The sequence below is a fragment of the Pantherophis guttatus genome, chromosome 1, assembly GCF_059756535.1.
Source record: "Pantherophis guttatus breed Tessera chromosome 1, ASM5975653v1, whole genome shotgun sequence".
NCBI classification, from domain to species: Eukaryota; Metazoa; Chordata; class Lepidosauria; order Squamata; family Colubridae; genus Pantherophis; species Pantherophis guttatus.
In genome coordinates, this window is record NC_142063.1 from 172,920,504 (window position 1) to 172,938,789 (window position 18,286).

Genomic DNA, 18,286 nt, shown 5'->3' on the forward strand with positions numbered 1-18,286 from the left:
TTAATACCTCCAAAAATTGAAAAAATAGCCAAGAATTATGGAGCTGAAATTTGTAGTAAAATTGGCAGAATTTTGGTAGTAGAATTTCTGACAGTTTTAGAGAGATTATGGTGGCCTTAAGGGAGATGTTCTTTGACAACATGGTTCTACTTTCAGACAATTGTTTAATCACATGATCTCATGATCCAACCTTACACCTTAGTTTACTATCCCACTCAGAACAAACTACAAAAAAATTCTCCTGAACCAGTGAACCTAATCTTTGTTGGCACTTCAAATATGTATCTTAATTTGAATCAGTCAAAAGTGATTTTCATCAGCCTACAATTATTCATATACAGGTAGTCCTCGAGTTATGAATGCAGTGGAGCCTGCCCATTCCATTCATAACCCAAGGATTCGTGGGACTGAATCTCATACTTTGAACATGATCACTCCCTCCTTTCACCCACGCATTCGCTAATCGAATGCACGGTTCATTAAGTGCATTGAAGTATTTCAGGGTGGAGAAGGCCATGGGAGGGCCTAGTGATGGAACAGGCCACCTGCTTAAGATCACCCAAGACGTCCCCGACCCACTAAAATACCTCATACTCCCCACAATTCCCCCCACAACCTGCCCCGCCAGGTCACTTACCGTGTGAACATCTAGCAAGCTGTCGCCTCTCAGCCGTGCAGCCCCTCTGACACTCCGCCTCTGCAGGCCTCGCCTGTTATTTTACCGGCCAAATCTGTTCTGCCCCAGCTCTGGATCCCAAGGAGTGTGACATACACCAAGCTCCAAAAACTCCATTTATTACAAATAGACCCCTTTCAAAATGCAGGCTTTCAGTGCAAATGTCCTTATCAGCCTGCTATAAAGTACAGAGAATAAACAAAGTCCGACAAAGGTTGGCAACCAGCCCAGAAACCAAGATGTGATAAGAAACTCACTCTCCAAAATGCACTGCGTAATAAACATTGCTTCTAGCAACAATTGCTAAGTGCGTGCGACTTAAATAAGCTAAGGGAGTGGCCAATTAGCCCCAAGCCTTACTCTCGAGGAGACCTCCTCCTCCTGAGTAGCCACTCCTGCCTTTTGGCAGCGCTGCATGCTCGAGCATTGAGGAGAGGCTCCTCCACTTCACTCTCTGCACTTGAAGGAGTCTCTGGAGGTTCTGAAGGCCCTGGCTGAGTCTCTACCTCTGGCACCACATCCTCTTCAGCCTCCTCGCTGTCCGACGCGAGCGCCGGCTGCACAGGCTGCTGGCACGACACCACACCAGCCTCCTTGTCGTCGGGATCAGCCACAAGCCGCGCAGGCTGCTGGCGGGCCACAACAAAATCAGAGCTCCATTTAGGCTTGCACAGGCCTAAACAATGTGCCGGAGGGGCGGGCCTGCCCCGCCGGAGCTCCCATTTTGGCCGCCAAAGTGCAGAACGAATGTTGCAGAGCCTCTGTGGTTGTTCGTAAAGGCGAACAACTGCCATGGTGCTGCAAGATTTGTAGTTTCGGGACTTGTCTTAAACACTAGATCGCTGATCGCATAACTTTGAACGTTCATTAAGGAAATGCTCATAACCCGGGGATTACCTATAGTGACTGATGGTGTTTGTCCATATGGCAAGACATTGCTCTTCTGCATTGCATTGTAAATTTGCAGTAGTAATTTGATCCAATCCCACAAGGTCCACTTGTAAACACTTTTGAGGAATCACAAAAATCAAAACATTTTGGGATTTCTTGTTTAAGCATCACTTCAGGCATGTGAAGAATTCTGCTTTTTATTCATTAACTTGATAGGATAGAATTTCTGTAGCTTTGCTTGAATAAATCTAGCATTTAGACTGCAGTGTGGGATGGGATTTCTAGTAGGAGACTATTTTCCTCAGCTGCAGTCCTCCATAACTGTCCTGTCCAGTGGGATACTTCATTTAGGGTATGGATGGAAGCTTCTAGAATGATTCTCTTCAGGCTAAATTGCTATATATACAAGTGTGATTGGGGACAAGTGGGAGGAAACATGCTGCCTAATACAATAATGCAGAGTTCCCCAACCATTCTGGTTTCGTGGACCAGCAAGGGAGGGAGAGGGGATCGTTCCTGTGTGCATGTGCTGGCCTGTTGTTCATGCATACGTATGAGGATGTGCGCATGTTCACCCGCTGTTTCCATGGCCCGGTTGCAAATAGGTCCTGACCCACTGGTGTGCTGCGGTCCAGAGGTTGGGGACCCCTGCAATAATGTACTAGAGGCTGGGCTGGCATACCTTTTCATCACTTCTCAGAAAAATATGTTTTGTCATATATACATATACACTTGACAATACATACATGTGATATCTTATGATAGTATGCAAGCGAAGAAGAGTTATTGATGGAGGGATTGGGAAATAAGTATTTGAAAGTTGGGGGGTAGATTTGGGGATGAAAAAATTATAACTTGACTAACAAAATTATACATCAGAACTATCCTTGTACATTATTTCTGATTCTGCAGCAAGAAATATAAAATGAGGAAATTGATGTAAATGAATGTACCTCTCAAATATTGATCTTTAAGGGACTATCTTAATAAGAATGGAGAGGAATACATTTAGTTAATTGCTAATTTTGTAGATTACAGTGGGTGTAAAAAGGGAGCCTGCCATTCTTGAATTGCACGTCATAGGAATAAAACAACAAGGGCCTTTCTTGTTTTCCTAGGCTTTAAGCCTATTAATAGAGTTGTTATCTGACAAAACTATTGTATTTTTTTCACAATTAAAATGTATTAGCAAGTCTTGAACAAAGGGGATAAATGAAGTCCTGATGAGATGATCATCAAAACATCATCTGATTTGCATTTCTATAAGCTTTATGACCGTATGAACAGGAAATTAATTCTGGCAGTAGATTTAATGGGACTGCAGTCTGTCTTCTAAAAGCAAGCCACACAAAGCTCCTATTCTCACCATGAGTAGCATCTAGGTGATTGATTCCGCTTTATTTTCAGTCCCTAGAAAATATATTTAAACATGAAAAATTACTTTTCCATCCTCTTATAGGTCATCAAGAAAGGGATATTTTGTATATCCAGGGGTTCAAGTTGTGAATTCTGCGGGTTTGAGATTTATCTCCATTGTTTGAGCTGATAGATAATAGCTTTCTCTTGCACCCTCATGCACCCAAGCCTACCCACAACATGCCTTTTGTGCACCCCCTGGCATCATCACACACACTCCCTGCTTTGCACCTCTGACACTTCTCCTTGTCTACTTTCTCCTACCCTCCCTCATGGAATGGGACAACTCGCCACAGCCAGCTCACCATGGGACAACTTAACAATTCAATTTAATTATTTAAAATAAATAAAACATTATTTTGATTTTTGTGATTCACATTTCCTTTTGTCCCTCCTTTTGCATCCTTTCTTTAATGATTCTATTCCACCATTTCTTTGCTATTAGTGCAACTCTTGCCCCGTGGCAAGTTGCCCTGTGGAGAGTTGGCCATGGCAAATTGTCATAGATTCCTCCCTCATGCCGTCCTGTTCCCTCCTTCATTGAGCAGCAATTTTCTGACTTATGTTCTGTTTTATGGTAGTGGGAAGTTGGTAAGAAGTTGCCTGTCCTAATGACCATGGGATTTGGTTAACGATGACGGCAACTGGGACTGCAGGGATTGCCATTACTAAACAGTGCAGTTGGGTTTTGCGACTCCGTCACTTAGCAACAGAAATAGTAGGCAAATTGCCGTTGTAAGTCCAAGACTACCTGTATTATCTACTTGTTCATTTTAAAATATTGTATGAATTTGGATAGTCAGTGATGTCTTAGGTTGCTTCCATTTTTTCTGGGTCTGTCCATCCCAAGAAGTGCTGACCTATAGATATGAATATGTAGAATGGATTTTGCCAAAATTAGCAGCACTGAAAAAATTCCCCTTGCCAGCTAAGTTTGATAAGGTAACCTCTTAGGAGTTTCGGGACAGAAAACGCCTTTGCCTATCTAAAGCTGCTTGCTTGCTTATTTATTTATTTATTGATGGAGATGAATCCATGTTGCTTCAATAGGCTTTTTACACCAAAATAATAGCAGCAGCTCTTCAGAGATCCATTTGTTGCCGTGGTGATATGCCTACTTCTTTTGTTGGCAGTCTCCTACTTCAGCATACCCGCTTCCTGTTATGAACCTGGTGAAAATGCCTGCAAGTTCTTCAGAGCTAATCAACAGCACACATCATTCTTTTCATCTGATAACTATAGTGCAGGGTCTTGTAAGAATAAGAATGCAGTATGAATTGTGTAAAGCTGGGTTTATGGAGCTCTAACAAAGAAAAGGGTGTCCGCATCAGCAAAGTGAGTATGTGGCAGAATGTAATCTTTTTCATGAGCTGAAAATACCAGAATTCAAATAGCGCCCTGCCTCTAACTGTATTAATACATTAATTCTATTCCTTTAAAAATGTTCTGGCTCTACATCAGCATTTTTTACCAAAGGCTGGGTGGGTGCTTTGTTTTGCCTCCAGCTGAACCCGATTCTGTTTCTGTCATCCTCTTCTGTTTTCTACCAGGAATGAGATGGAAAGACACTTTTTGGAGCTCCTGCAGTTCAATATCAACGTTCCTGCCAGTGTTTATGCCAAATACTACTTTGACCTACGCTCCTTAGCAGATGACAACAACCTGTGCTTTCTGCTGGAGCCCCTTAGTAAAGAGCGAGCACAGAAATTAGAGGTAATAGTGTGAGACTTGTGCGGGGCAGTTAGCTTATATAGCTGTGGGTTTTGTGGCTGTTGATTATTCTAATGTCACTTACTAAGCTTTTGTGACTTTAACATCTTAGTTAAAGAAATGGTTGATATACACATAATCCATTCTGAGAACAGGTGTGCATCTTGTTTCCACAGTGCAGGAAAGGCTAGGAATGAGGCATTAGAGATTTAGAGTTTTTCATATTTAAACATTTTAGCTAGCAACTGATGCTCACTATATTTGCCACTTTCAAGGCTGTAGAATCAAAATTTAAAGGACATGTGAAGCATCCAACTGAAATCTCATAGCACACGACCACCTGATGAATCTATACATTTTAGGGAGACTTTAATAACTTTTATAATAAAGACTTCATGTGTCTATTGAGAACTTAGTCTTACTATATGTAATAAGAACTTGCCCCAGTTAAGTGTACGTAAGTTTATCAGTTTCAGAAAATGCTGGAATGGGATCTCCCAAGATAGGCCAGTTGTGAGCAATTGCTGGCCGTTCTTTTGCATTACCATCCCTAAGGGTGTTAGCATCATATATTGTTACTGATTTCAGCCTGGGGGGAAAAACACATGACCACAAGAGCGGAAAGGTAATGGAAAATTTACAGCTGCAGTTCAGATGGTAATGGTAGGAGAACTGTGGGTATCTCTGTTCTTTGTAAAATGTATTTTTGGTGTGACATGAATAAAAGTCTCTTCAAATATCCATGTTGATGCTTAAGTCAGTATGAAAGTACCTTAGAAATTCTAATGACTGATGTGTCTTTGTGAGTATTTCTCTGTGTTAGGATAACTTTGGTATTTTACAAAAAAAGCATTGGTCATTCATTCTGTTTCAAGGGTGGTGTTCCTGAAAAAGTAAAACAGAGTTCCCAGTTCTTGGGAATACATATGCAGTATGAACTTGATGTAGAGTGGGATGTTCTTCCTGTCTCCCCTCATTCTTCATGCAGGAGGGTACAGCTCAAATCACACATTTGCTTCCCCTTCAAATTTTCAAAAACCTGGTTATTTGATAATTCTTTGCAGGGGGAAAATGTTAATACAAGCATAGGGCTTTTTTTTTAATTTAAAAGGCCGTTATATTTGCTGGTGAAGACATAGGTGATGCACTTATACTAATGCCAATTCAGAATCTTTCTGGCTCTGATAACATTAAAACAAATGTTTTGTAGGCTATCTCCCGGCTGTGTGAGGACAAATACAAAGACTTGTCAAAAGCTGCTATGAGACGGTCCTTCAGTGCTGATAACCTAGTTGGCATTCACCGTTCTAACGCCATCCTCTCTTGATCAAGAAGGAAAGCTACAACACTGGCACCAGCATCCTTACAAGTGGAACAACATCTTTACTCCAAGTTCACCAGTCAGCAGTGATCGTGTCTTCCACATGGAGGACAGGGTGAGCAAATACGCCAAGGAAGTTCAGAGCCGGAGGAGGAGTTTAATTCCATAGGGAAGAAAAGATGGAGCCTTGTCAAAGGGGAACACTCCCTTTAAAATCCAGAGGTGCAGAAACTTTTAATGAGTCTTTTTTCCCTTTTCTCCAAACTAATCTCCTCAATCCAGAGATGTTTGCTTACTATGTAGGCCTATAGCTGTGAGCTCTCTGAATTTTAAATAATGACTAGTTTTAAAACTTAGACTTTGAACATTAACAAAATAGTCACAATGTTCTTTCCTCTTCAGTAATCCAGGACCCAACTGCAGTTGCCTTTCCAAGTCAGTGCAACAACCTTCATGCTAATACGGCGAAACATCACTCTGGAACTGATGCCGTGGCATTAGCAAGCAAAGATTTCTCTGTCTTTCAGTATGCACACTTCAAACTTCCCTAATTATTGGTACACTGGTGGTCAATTTGGGACAAAGAGTTGCTGAGTAGTATCTGCTAAGGGTAAACAAAATCTCTTCATTTGAGATTGTCACGGTAAAAGGAAATGGTAGGGAGAGGAGCAAAGGAATGGTGTTCTGCATTTGCTAGTAAGTAAACAAGTGGTTCGGGGTCTATTTCTTGTCAGTTTTGGTGCATCTTATATATTCCTAGTCAAGCTGTGGAAGAGACAGAATTCATAATACACTTCCTTTTCTTGAAGTGCTGAAAAGAATTGCCCTGAAATCCCTAACAAATGAGTTGACTTGTTGATGAGCTACTCAGCTAAATTCTTCCAGTACAAACAGTAAATATATAGCTGCTTTTATTATATGCTTCCAACTAGCTTTAAATTCCACTGTCAAACTCTGGTCCTGATGAGGGAGATACTGTTGTTCTCAATTCATAAAATGAATTATTTTTCCTTAGAACCTAGCATTTTTTAATTATCTTTGTTCTGAAGTAAAATTATATTGGCTTTTCCTAAATTTGCTCTTTTAAGAACAGAAATTTGAAATAAATAAAATTGTTCTTTTTAAGAACAGAAGACATATTCTCAATTACAGGCCTTCACAGTTCTAGGTCACAATATCTAAGTGGTTTGTACTTTAAAACATCCCACTGGACAGTGCTTCTTACAGTTTTGACTCTTTTTGTCTATTTAATTATGAACCAAGCTTGCTTCTTGAGTGTTCAGCAGCACTCAGATTGTTAGTCTCATTACAGTATTTTAATCTACCAGCCCCAGTCTGTGGCATCAGGTATTGATTATAATTCAACTTTGAAATAAATGCTACATCTTCAGGTGGCTTTTCTTTGTCATGTTTGTATTAAAAAAGAAGCTAATAATAAACTCTATTTTAATTAAGTTCAGGTGTTCTTTCGTTTGCGTTACATTTCCCCCCTCGAGGTACATGTACACCAAAACACTGAATGCCGTTACTTGCACAGAACTCGGCTGCCGTTGTTTCTATGTATCCTAGATTCCTCTTTCCTTCGGCCTGCTCCTCTGACCCAGTGTGCTGCAGCACCTGCTAGATTTCATTGCTAGATTTCATTTTTTCAATAGGTACTCTTCCATTCTTCAGCTAAGACTTTCAGAGTGGTTTACTTATATTGACTTAGTGTTAAAATAAAGACAAAGCAGCCTTAGTGTAAAGCAAAGAAACCAAAAAAGATCAGAAGTGCCTTTGCAAAAAAATCTTCATGTGATTTCAAAAACACTGCAGGGTCAGCAGACTCATCCTGTTCCATAAGGCGCTTGTACAACATCATCTATCTCCAATCTACAACACAGTCCTTTCAACAGTTCCAAGAAGGTTCCACACCCATTTGCACTACTCAGGTGACTCCTGATGACACAGATAAACCTCCAGGTGGCCTCAATGACCCTCTAAAAGAATGCAAATGACCAGCTGTCTGCAAGGAGTAGAAATCCTTCCATGCCCCACCATCCAGTCAGAGCTGAAGAAGGATGAGAAGGTCTTCAAAGAAAAACAAAGTCCAGTTGCCTCTTTAAAAAGCACCTTTGGGATATTGCTACCAAGATGTTCTTGTATCTCAATTCGATTTTCTTTTCTTTTAAAGTGGAAGTATGCAGTATTTGGACGGAAAATTGGAAAGCCACTCTGTTGCCACTTCTGTAACTCTTCAATCTTAACACACAATTTCCTAGGATTGTATGACTTCTGGGCAGCCCCAGCAAAAGGAGCAGCTTCTTCAAGGAGCTGCCAACATACAACGAGGATGCCCACGGTATAGTTGAAACACATTTTCCCTTTCACATCCAAATACTGCACAGCTGTACTCTAGGCAAAATTTGAATATTTTAAAGTGATGTTGCTGTCCTTAATTATTGGGAAACCCATAAAGCAGAAAAATACAGAGAAGCTACAGTGGTTTTAGTTGAAAATGGGAAGTACATACAGTATTCAAAAGGAGGGGAAACCGGTATACTATACAAGTACAAGGTATACTATACAAGGTATAATATACAAGGTGTACTACACAAGTATGTCCTTGACTTACAACCATCCATTTAATGACAATTTGAAGTTGCAACTCCACTGAAAAAAGTGACTTGTGACAGTTGCTCGCAGTTACAACTGTCACAGCATCTTGTTAGTTAGGCAATCAAACTTCGGGCACTTGGCTGCAACATCCCAAGGTCACATGATAACCATTTGTGATCTTTCCAACTGGCTTCTGATAAGTAAAGTCAATGGAGGAAGCTGGATTCTCTTAATGACCTAGGATCCACTTAGCATAGATCCGCTTAACAATTTCCATTGCTTAGCAATGGAAATTGTGGTCATAAATTAAGGATTACCTGTACTGTATGTAACTTCAGTTATATTTTCACAGTGAATTCCAGTGTGGTTGGCATCTCTTCAATTACGTGACGATAGTCTTATGATCCATAATGTTCTTTACAGTTAATGAACCCATCATGCACACACAAATTTCAAAATAAACTCATTCAAATCTGCCCATTTTTCTGTATGAAGATAATATTTAAAAGGAGTGCAACCTCAAGCAGTCATTCATATGTACTTAGTTGGAGTTCAATATTAAGTCAAGTTTCCAACTCACTTGAGAGTTGCTAAATTGCTTTTATATGAGAGCGACTTTATTTTGTCACCAAGGCAATTCTGTGCCGAAACCTCTTAAAATGAATTTGATAGGCAAGTAAACATAGACTTGAGTAATAGAATATATGTTAAGCCTGTTGCCGATCTGTGACCTAATAAAAATTGATCAATTACTAAGCCTGTTCCAGAAGAAGCAAATCGTTATCAAGAAAGTGAAGGAATGTGATACAAAAAATTAAAATCTCTTATGATTGGAAAAAAAATTATAAAACTAAAATTAGTTGACAGGGTTATTTATTGTTGGATTTAACTTGATGCCACTCAACTCCAAACAACTGAAATATTGATTTTAAAAAATGATAATAAAGTTCTGCACCAATGTGGAGAAAAGGATGCTCAGTAGCAACAAAGTCATTGACCTCTGAAATTCCCTCATATATGCATTGCTTTGAGACTGCAGAACCAAATACTCCATGCATTAGAGTTTGGTTCTGTGATTGAAACAAAATGCCTTTCCTTTTGGAGTTTCATCCTGAGTTCTTCAAGTCAACCGTTCCCAATGGCACTGGTTCTAAAGAATCCAGTACTAAAGAAGCTAGCAAGTGATCAGAATGCTAGCAAATCAAAGAAACTATATCATTCAATAGAATTTGAGAATTCATTAAAAATTGATTCGAGTTTAAAATTTAGGACAGCATATTTAAAAAATAAAACAAAATGAATGCGCATACAATAGTTCCGTTAGCCATCTTTGAGAAGGAGAAAACTGTAATAAAACAAGAATACATCCATGATCAGGAACAAATGACTAGGCATGAACTTTCTTTTGGATTCTGCAACATCACATCTGGTCAGACTTGCCACCCCCTGAATCATGTGTTCCTTTCAGTAAGGGGGCCTTACCAAGTGGCGGGACCTTTAGCTACCTTTTAGCTTAGCTCTGGTTAGCACTTTAATGAGGGATCAGCTGCAAATTCTGGTACTCTTGGTGTATCTGGAAAAGCGTTGTCAAAAAAAAAGTAGAAAGCAGCAATGGCAAATTGCTTCTGTAGTGCTGCTAAGGGAGCTGCCTACATAAAATCGCCATATGCCAAGCTCAACTTCAGATACCTTAACATAGCAAGAGATCACAATACTTCAAGCTATGGGTTTGGTTACTAATGGTGAGTTTAATTCTTTCTCTGCTCTTTTTCCTTTATCAGAACACATCTATCCCGATTTTGTTTCTAGGAAGAAAAGAAAAGCTTGGCTTAGATAGCTCTCTTCCATGCTTACTTAGCTAAAATAATATATAGGTACAAACAATTTAGAGACTTATCTAACTCCACATAGTTCTGGGGCAGTTTTATTTTTAAGAGCAAGGACAATAAAGTAACACAAAAACATATGCATCCAGAAGGTGACTACACAGAGACAAAATCCACAGAGCCTGGGAGAACAGCCAATTTTGCAATGACTTCTGAACATCATCGGTGGGATCCGAATGGTTGTTTGGGGAATATTATTCCTTAGGGCAGGTGCTCTGCCAGATGTTTCTTGGAAAGCTGTTACTGTTAACTTGGCTTGCTTCACTCAAGAAGGTTTTACAAGGAATCCAGATGATGTTTTCCATTTGCAGTACTGTTTTTCTCACTACTGCCACTGATGTGGGCAAGACTAGTCTGCTACTCAATGGCAAGGTATCAACATCTATAAATTAAGACATGCCTCTCACACAGCTCCATTGTGTTCATTAATCTGAGCATTATCAAAAGCGAACATACTCTTTTCTTCCTTCCTTGTATTTGAGAGCTCTTCCTGAGCTGTTTCAAAACCTGTCTGACCCAAAGGATTTCCTTCCACGGAGAAGCATTTCCATTTTGTTTTAATCACAATCTTCTAGCACAGATACCTTTCTTCAATGAGAGAAAAAAGCATTTGTATCTTTTAGTAAAGTTGGGAGATAATTGGGTTTGTAGACATAATACTTTATCTCAGCTTCTCACTATGATGTATACTAAAAGCCCAAGTTTGAAGATAGGTTTCAATGTCTAGACTAAACCATACCACATCCTTGGCTCTGTTTCAAAAGTATGCAGCTAAATTATGGACATTTCTAGACATACCTAGCTGTTTTCTTTTGAACCTCTCCTGCTGGAAACCAGGGGACACAACTTGATGTCCTGGACTTCTCTGCAGTCCTAAGAGCCTTTCCTTCAGTTGCCATTAAATAGCATTTTTTGCATATTAAGATCATGACTGCATGCAAAGCGGGGAAAAATCATTATTACTTGTCTCTAATTCAAATACTATTTGACTATTAGTTAAAGCTAATGTTCTGACAACTTTCTGAAGTCTGCCCTAGCATAAGTGCAGCCTACAGCCCAGAAAATTTGTGTGCCTTTCTGAAAATCATTGGATATTCTCTCTGGCATCGGCTCCTTGTCTGTATGAAGTCATGGCCAATCAGATGTCATCTTGTTTTGGCAATGAGCCAATCAGATCACAGTAGGATTCAGTCATTGATGTCATGTATTGAAGCTAGAGGATGACATTTGTCAGTGTGTTATGTGATCACTATCAAGTTAATTGGTTTTTTTGTGTTCATTTAGTGAGCTGATAAAACGTAATAAAATTAAAGTAATGGAGCAAAGAGTTGACTGGTCGCCCAGAAAGCGATGTAAAATAACAATAACAATAGCACTTAGACTTATATACCGCTTCATAGTGCTTTACAGCCCTCTCTAAGTGGTTTACAGAGTCAGCATATTGCCCCCAACAATCTGGACCCTCATTTTACTGACCTCGGAAGGATGGAAGGCTGAGTCAACCTTGAGCCTGGTGAGATTCGATCTGCCAAACTGCTGGCAGCCGGTGATCAGCAGCAGTAGCCTGCAGTACTGCACTCTAACCACTGTGCCACCACGGCACCACGGCTCAAAAAAATAGTATTATTACGTGAACAAGGCTACAGTTATAAAGAAATTAGAAGAAAAATTGGTGGAAACTTAACCAAAGGTGGCATTTCTAAGTTTTTGAAGAGGTATAAGGAGACTCAGTCACTACAAAACCACACTGGTAAAGGCAGGAAAAGGTACACAACAGCAAGCGATGATAGAAGAATTAAGAGACTTTGACTATGTGACAAAAGAAAATCATCTGGGTATATACAAGATGAAATGGTGCAATGCAATTTGAAGTTGAGTGCAAGGACTGTTAGGTGCAGGCTGCAGGAATTTGGCCTAAAATCTAGAATTCCATGAAAAAACCACTTTTAATCTCCCAAAGGTTGAAAAGCATTACATTCTTGATTAAATTATCTTTCCATTGATATATAATTTTATGGTACTACTCCAAAAAAGGTGGTATTATTAGCAACCAAACCTCAAAAATACACTTTTTCCAAAAGGTTTCCACAATTTTGGCCACTACTGTAGTGATGTGACTTTTTAATTCATCATGATCACAAACCATAAAAACACAATTATGCTTTATTTTGGGGGAGAAGTTCTATTTAGTAAAAGACTCTAAATATTTTTTTCTTTTTTTATATTTTCAAACTACGTCATGTGCACCTATACTTAAGATACAGTATTCTTAAACAACTGAGCCCAGTGGACATTGAATTGGGTCAAAGATTTGATTGTCTTGTATACCTTGTGCTTCTCCTTTACCACCAGTTTTAGGCTTTGATACAGAATTTTAGAGGACATGATCCATTTTTTTTTTATCACAGTGGTCTATTGTGTGCAGCAGTAACCGAAGCCATATTTTAAAAGTACATCAGTTTGTGGTCCCATATTAAACAATCATCTCCTAAATATGTTCATCATGTTTAAATGTTTATTAAGTGACAGACTGAAGTCTTTTTCTTTTTTAAAAAAGCTTTTTACATATTTTTATGTCACTGTTTAACCTTTTGGCATGTTCATAATCATACTGCAAGTAGTATGTAAAAATTTCATTTCCACAAGGCACAATTGAAAAAGCAGTATGACTTAAGCATGAATCCAACTTTAAATACAATGATTTAATGCCCTAAACTTTCATCCTGTTATCTACAGCTTTCAAATTGTTTTGACAAAAATGTACAATCTTCTCCCAACCCACATCTGATATTCACACTAGAGATTCTGTATATACAAACATATTTCTTTGAAGACAATTATACAGCTATTTACATATTATACTACATGTAATTTGATCTTATATTAGAGTACACAATATCTTAATTAAAAAACCCTGTAACACCTTGCTTAGAAGAACTTTTATTTTCAAAACTAATAATGTACTTGACAGTTTTCTACACTGAAATAAAGCTTTGCATACGGTTTGTTAATTTTCTATTTTTTTAAGCCATGCCTTTTCAGCTTGCTTACAGGAAGCAGTAATGTTCCTAAAACACCAAACATGTAACTTTGATTCACCAAAGCCCCCCTCAGCCATTAAATTGTATAGATGGTTGTTCCCAAGTTCACTGCCTGGTGGAAAAGGGTGCAATAAAACTTTAGGTTGACTTCAAATGCTGTTAGTTTTGTTGTAGCCTTTCCCTGTCAGTCTGAGGTTATCCAGGACACCACCATGGATCATGTCATCCTCATGAGTGGCCTTACTTTATCACTGGAAGAAAGCTCAGGACTGCTCTAACTGTGCTTATATGGTTCTATTATTAAACATCTATGATTGGTTATTTTCAGGCAAATGTTCCCATCTGGATTCACTCTGTTTTCTAGAACCTTAGCTTTGGGGGCCAAAATGCCTATCTGAATACTGGGAAAATGTTGTTTTCCAAAAATGTCTGCCACAGGAGGAGGCTCATGCAGTCACAAGCTTACTGCAGTCTTTTATGGAGCACCACCAAATACCCAGCAGACAGAAAAGCACATTTCTGAGGCTGCTTCATCCCTCTAGCTTTTCTTCAGAATAGATGGTGGATGTTAATACATCAGCAGGTAATCATTTTCTTCCATTAAAACTATGTACTGGGGTGGGGATACCAGCAAGCAGTGGTTGGGGTATCTGCAAATAAACTGGTACCTTTGGATGGTGATGGTAAAGTGGTCCCTGGTGAGCAGCCTAGCAGGGCCCTGTGGAAAAAATGTTTCTGCTATTCACATGACAGGCTAAGAGGGCTATTTCAGATTTTTGGCAAGACATGCAATAGAGCAGTTGCCCCTACCAGGCATAACTCATAACTCAGGCACATCTGATCTAATTCAAGTAAGTGTGGCAAGATAGTTAATTTTATACTTGAATGGATGGTATCTTCCCCAACTCCTCTTATATTAGAGTGAACTGAGGGGAAAAAAGTTGTGCTAAATGGATGCTAGGAATACTCGCCAACCCCTTTTTATTATATATAATGTAGCCAGATTTAACTTGCTTGCAACCCTCAACTAAATATTCCTTGTCCACATGGCCGGGCAGTGCCATAACATTCCTGAGGAACAAAGGTGAATCTTGGGCAGTTTTGATGCAGATCTTTCCAGACAGTTCAGACTGAAGTCAACTGTTCTAGGCTGAGTGTCCTGCGTGTCCACATAACACATGGAACAGCTATAGGTAAGTCATTTCAGTTGAAATTCCAGATTTCCCAAATGTCTGAATTTTGATTGAGACACTAAATAACTAGTGGATAGAACAAATGAATTTTGTTAACTTTAAATCAAGGCAATATTACTCAAGTCATAACTTTGGCTACGAGAGTAAATCCTGATTTTCTTTAAGTATGAGTTTATACTGTTCCACACACCTCCTCCTATCTCTTAAGAAAGGGCAGTGAATCTGAAGTACATGTTTTAAGAAAGCATCTTCTCCACTATACATTCCCATTTGTAAGAAATAAATCTAAATAATGCAGTAGAGTTGCTTAAAACATTTCTAATGTAAAATCACCAGTAGAATTTAGTGTTTTAATCCACTTAATTGTCTGATGCAATTCTACTTGTGCTTTAAATATTTAGTGCTACCAGGTTTTAGATCATCTGTCAAGGTGAACAAAGCTTTGCTGTTCAAAATTGAAAGTCTAAAGATGAAACTCTCCAAGTTATTTAATTAGTGACACTGCCCTTCAGAATCTTTCTTGAAAAGTCAACCTATTGAATACAGAATAAAAATTTATAAAACACAGAGGTAATGGGTCCAGGACTTGTATCATAAAGCTAAAATCAAAGGTGATCTCTACATGTTTTCAGTGTTGGTCTTCTATTCCATACCAAGCATTCAAATCCATGTGCCCTAATACATCATTTTCTGCTGTGCCCTGGTGAGTAGGCACCACAATGTCAGAACTATGCACTGGAAGAAGCCAACAATATTCCTTCTCTGCCTTCAAGGCAGGATCTTCTACTTAACCTTCATCATCCAGGCTTAATTTGTTATCAGAGAAGTAATAAAGGGTGATTTATGTACAATGTGATTACTGAAAAGTAGCACTAGATTAATATTTCCTTTTTTGGGTATGACAAAAGAAGATGACTGAAGGCAAGTTCAATGTAGTTAACAGGGCTGCTGCAAATTAATCCAGGTTGGGATCTTCTCAGGAACAAAAGAAGATATATAAATCCCGCAAGCACTTAAAAGTCCCTAATTTACCTATGGAAAAGCTTCTTCAGAGTCAGCCACTTGCCTGATTTGGCAACATTTCTAGCTCAGAAAGCAGCACCTAGGCCCCAATTATGTTAGTCTTTAGGATTTCAGTTCTTTCATTCAAGTAATCCTCAAAAACCTTGTAATTATTTTATCAGTGATTATTCGGGTTATATTAAAGATCTTTTATATTATTTAATGAAATAAGAACCATAAAGATGCAGAAAGGAAAAAACAAAACAAAATAAAAAGATTGTATAAGCTTCTGTGGTTTAGAATTCATCATGCAAATGAAAAGGGATACTTGGTTGTAAGCATAAAGTCCACCAAGCTTAAACTGCATCTGTGGGAGAGCATCTGATGAGGTGGATTCAAGTTCACAAATAAGCTCCATGGTCTTTATAGTATCACAAAACTGAGAAAATGCAGGTCTCCTCTTCTGGGCAGTTGATTCAAGGGAAGAGTTACAGCTTGCAGTTGGAAAAGCCAGCTGGATTAGTTCATATAGTATGTGCAGAACTGACCAACTGTAGAACCGTGAACAAAGACAATCAATATTCTGCCCCAGTTTACCTTCTATAGAACAGGAGGAATAAGGCAAAGTATTGCTAACTCCAATCCAGCCCCCAATTTCTGTGGCCAAGTTTCTGCAACCTCCTGGTCAAACCTCCATTCAGGCTCCTTCTACTTTAGGTGTGTGTGGAACATCTGACTCTCAGTACCCTAACCATCTGCTCCAAGAACCAATTGTGACCCTTTCAAGTGGCCTACTTGCTTTCCGGTAACTATGGCCAGAATGCACGTGAGGTCTTCCTAGGAAACAAAAGCCAGATTCTTCATCCTGGCAGCCCCCACCCTATATAAGCCCGACAGCAAAGAGACATTCTGCTGCTGAGACATTCCCTAGACCTTAGGAAAGAGAGGTCCTGGTAAGGCCCATAGGTACCTTTCTCTCCTCTGCGCACAAGACAAGTGCACTGGCCTCAGAGATGGAAGGCCACCACCCATGTTAGCTTACTGGGACAAAAACTCTTGGGAAAACAACAGAGCTTCTTGGAAGGTCTCGGTGAAAACTTTAAAGTGCAAGGTGATAAAGCAATAAAGTAGTATAATAAAGCAAAGCTACTTCACCAAAGAAACATTTAGAAATGTTTAGAAAGAGAATCTAAGATTCTTGGAAATCTAAGAATTTCTAAGGGGATGTTTTTAATCTTTTTCTCAAGAACTGGGAATATTAATCAGTCCATGTCAAGCATTTCTAGCAATATATATATGTCTACTCAGATGTAAGTCTCACTGAATTCAATTACATTTATCTCGGTGGTCAACTTGCTTAAAAACATAGCCTCAATGAGCAGGGAAAGAATGAAATTTGTGAAGAGTTAAGTCAAATCACAGGCATGTAAGGTATAAACCATCCTTAGAAATAATGGCCTTTAAAAAGAAAGTAAACCCTTGCAATCTACTTTCCAGGGACATGCAATATACCCCCTGTAGTGTATATTTAAATCACTAACATTTGGAAATGGGACTTTTCTCCCCACTGATTATGGCTACTGCTACGTTAGTAAGAGACGGCAACTTCAGGTGGTTTACAAACCGCTTAAGGATATGATGACCACTCTCTGGAAGATGAGATCCAAGCGATCAATCTTCACAGAGGAACCAGTATTCTTGCTTTCTATGAGTGGAGTCGGGAAGGGATGGAAAACTGCCCTCTGTCCCTGCCTGAGAGCCAAATGCCAAACATTAACTTGAACAGCCAAGAACTTCGCATCAATTCAATCTGTGATAGACAACAAATGGAAATATCTGCCCTGTCTTAAGGCTGCCCTGCTGCCAATTAACAGACCACTAATTCCCACTGCACTCTGCAAAACATCAAGCAAGCTGCATCTCTCCTGCCAGATGTTGCTTCTGTTAAGCGTGAATAAGCTTTCATTCATAAGATTTTACACTGCATATATTGCTCTATATCAACTCCAAAAGAAAGCAGGTTTGCTATTATCATTTGGAAATCAGCGGCACAGGAGAGACACTCACTTCCCTGTCTTAGGTGACTATCTGGCAAAGATCTGTGTAAAAAAGGACGAGGGTAGATTTAACACCAGTCCTAACTAAAATGTGAAACTGGATTCTGCGGAGTCCTACAGTCACAACTGGTCACCTTAAAGTAGTCCTTCCCCTTCAAACTGATTCTATTTGTTTTTAATATGAATCGGTAGCTTCAATAGAGATATAACTACATTACTACCGGTAGAATGTAGTAGATGAACAATGACTGATTTTAGGAACATTTATCAAACTGGCAGGTGCCTACTAAGAGTCAAATATTGTGGAGTCCTATGTTCTCCCTCTTATGGTTAAATTCCATGAAAGCTATAAGATTTACTTCTGAGTAAACATGTACGTGCCTGCACTGTTTGCTTGCTGAAAAGGATAGTTGCCAAACAGAAATTTAGGAACTGTTTAAGCTTTAGATTTCTTTGTAATCTGCTCAATTTACACATTCTGTAAATCCTGTACTC

At 39.1% G+C, this 18,286-nt stretch overlaps 2 protein-coding genes across 4 annotated transcripts in view; one reads left to right on the plus strand and one right to left on the minus strand.

Moving 5' to 3' along the window:
- The window catches only part of CCNYL1 (cyclin Y like 1), a 33,233-nt gene extending 25,765 nt beyond the window's left edge, over nucleotides 1-7,468 (plus strand). The window contains exons 9-11 of one of the 2 annotated variants that reach the window (XR_004593642.3): nucleotides 4,534-4,696; nucleotides 5,904-6,236; nucleotides 6,417-7,468. Coding sequence is in view for 1 of the 2 variants with exons in the window: in XM_034431798.3 (XP_034287689.1) it covers nucleotides 4,534-4,696; nucleotides 5,904-6,020 (280 nt within the window). In the remaining variant the exon portion in view is untranslated. Of the gene's footprint in view, nucleotides 1-4,533; nucleotides 4,697-5,903 lie in introns of both variants that reach the window. The other variant, XM_034431798.3, reaches the window with a different exon arrangement.
- The window catches only part of FZD5 (frizzled class receptor 5), a 41,978-nt gene that overhangs the window by 20,779 nt on the left and 2,913 nt on the right, over nucleotides 1-18,286 (minus strand). The window contains exon 2 of one of the 2 annotated variants that reach the window (XM_034431786.3): nucleotides 13,510-16,285. The exons of the other annotated variant lie outside the window; for it this stretch is intronic. The gene's annotated coding sequence lies outside the window, so the exon portion shown is untranslated. Of the gene's footprint in view, nucleotides 1-13,509; nucleotides 16,286-18,286 lie in introns of those variants that run through there. 2 annotated transcript variants of the gene reach the window in all.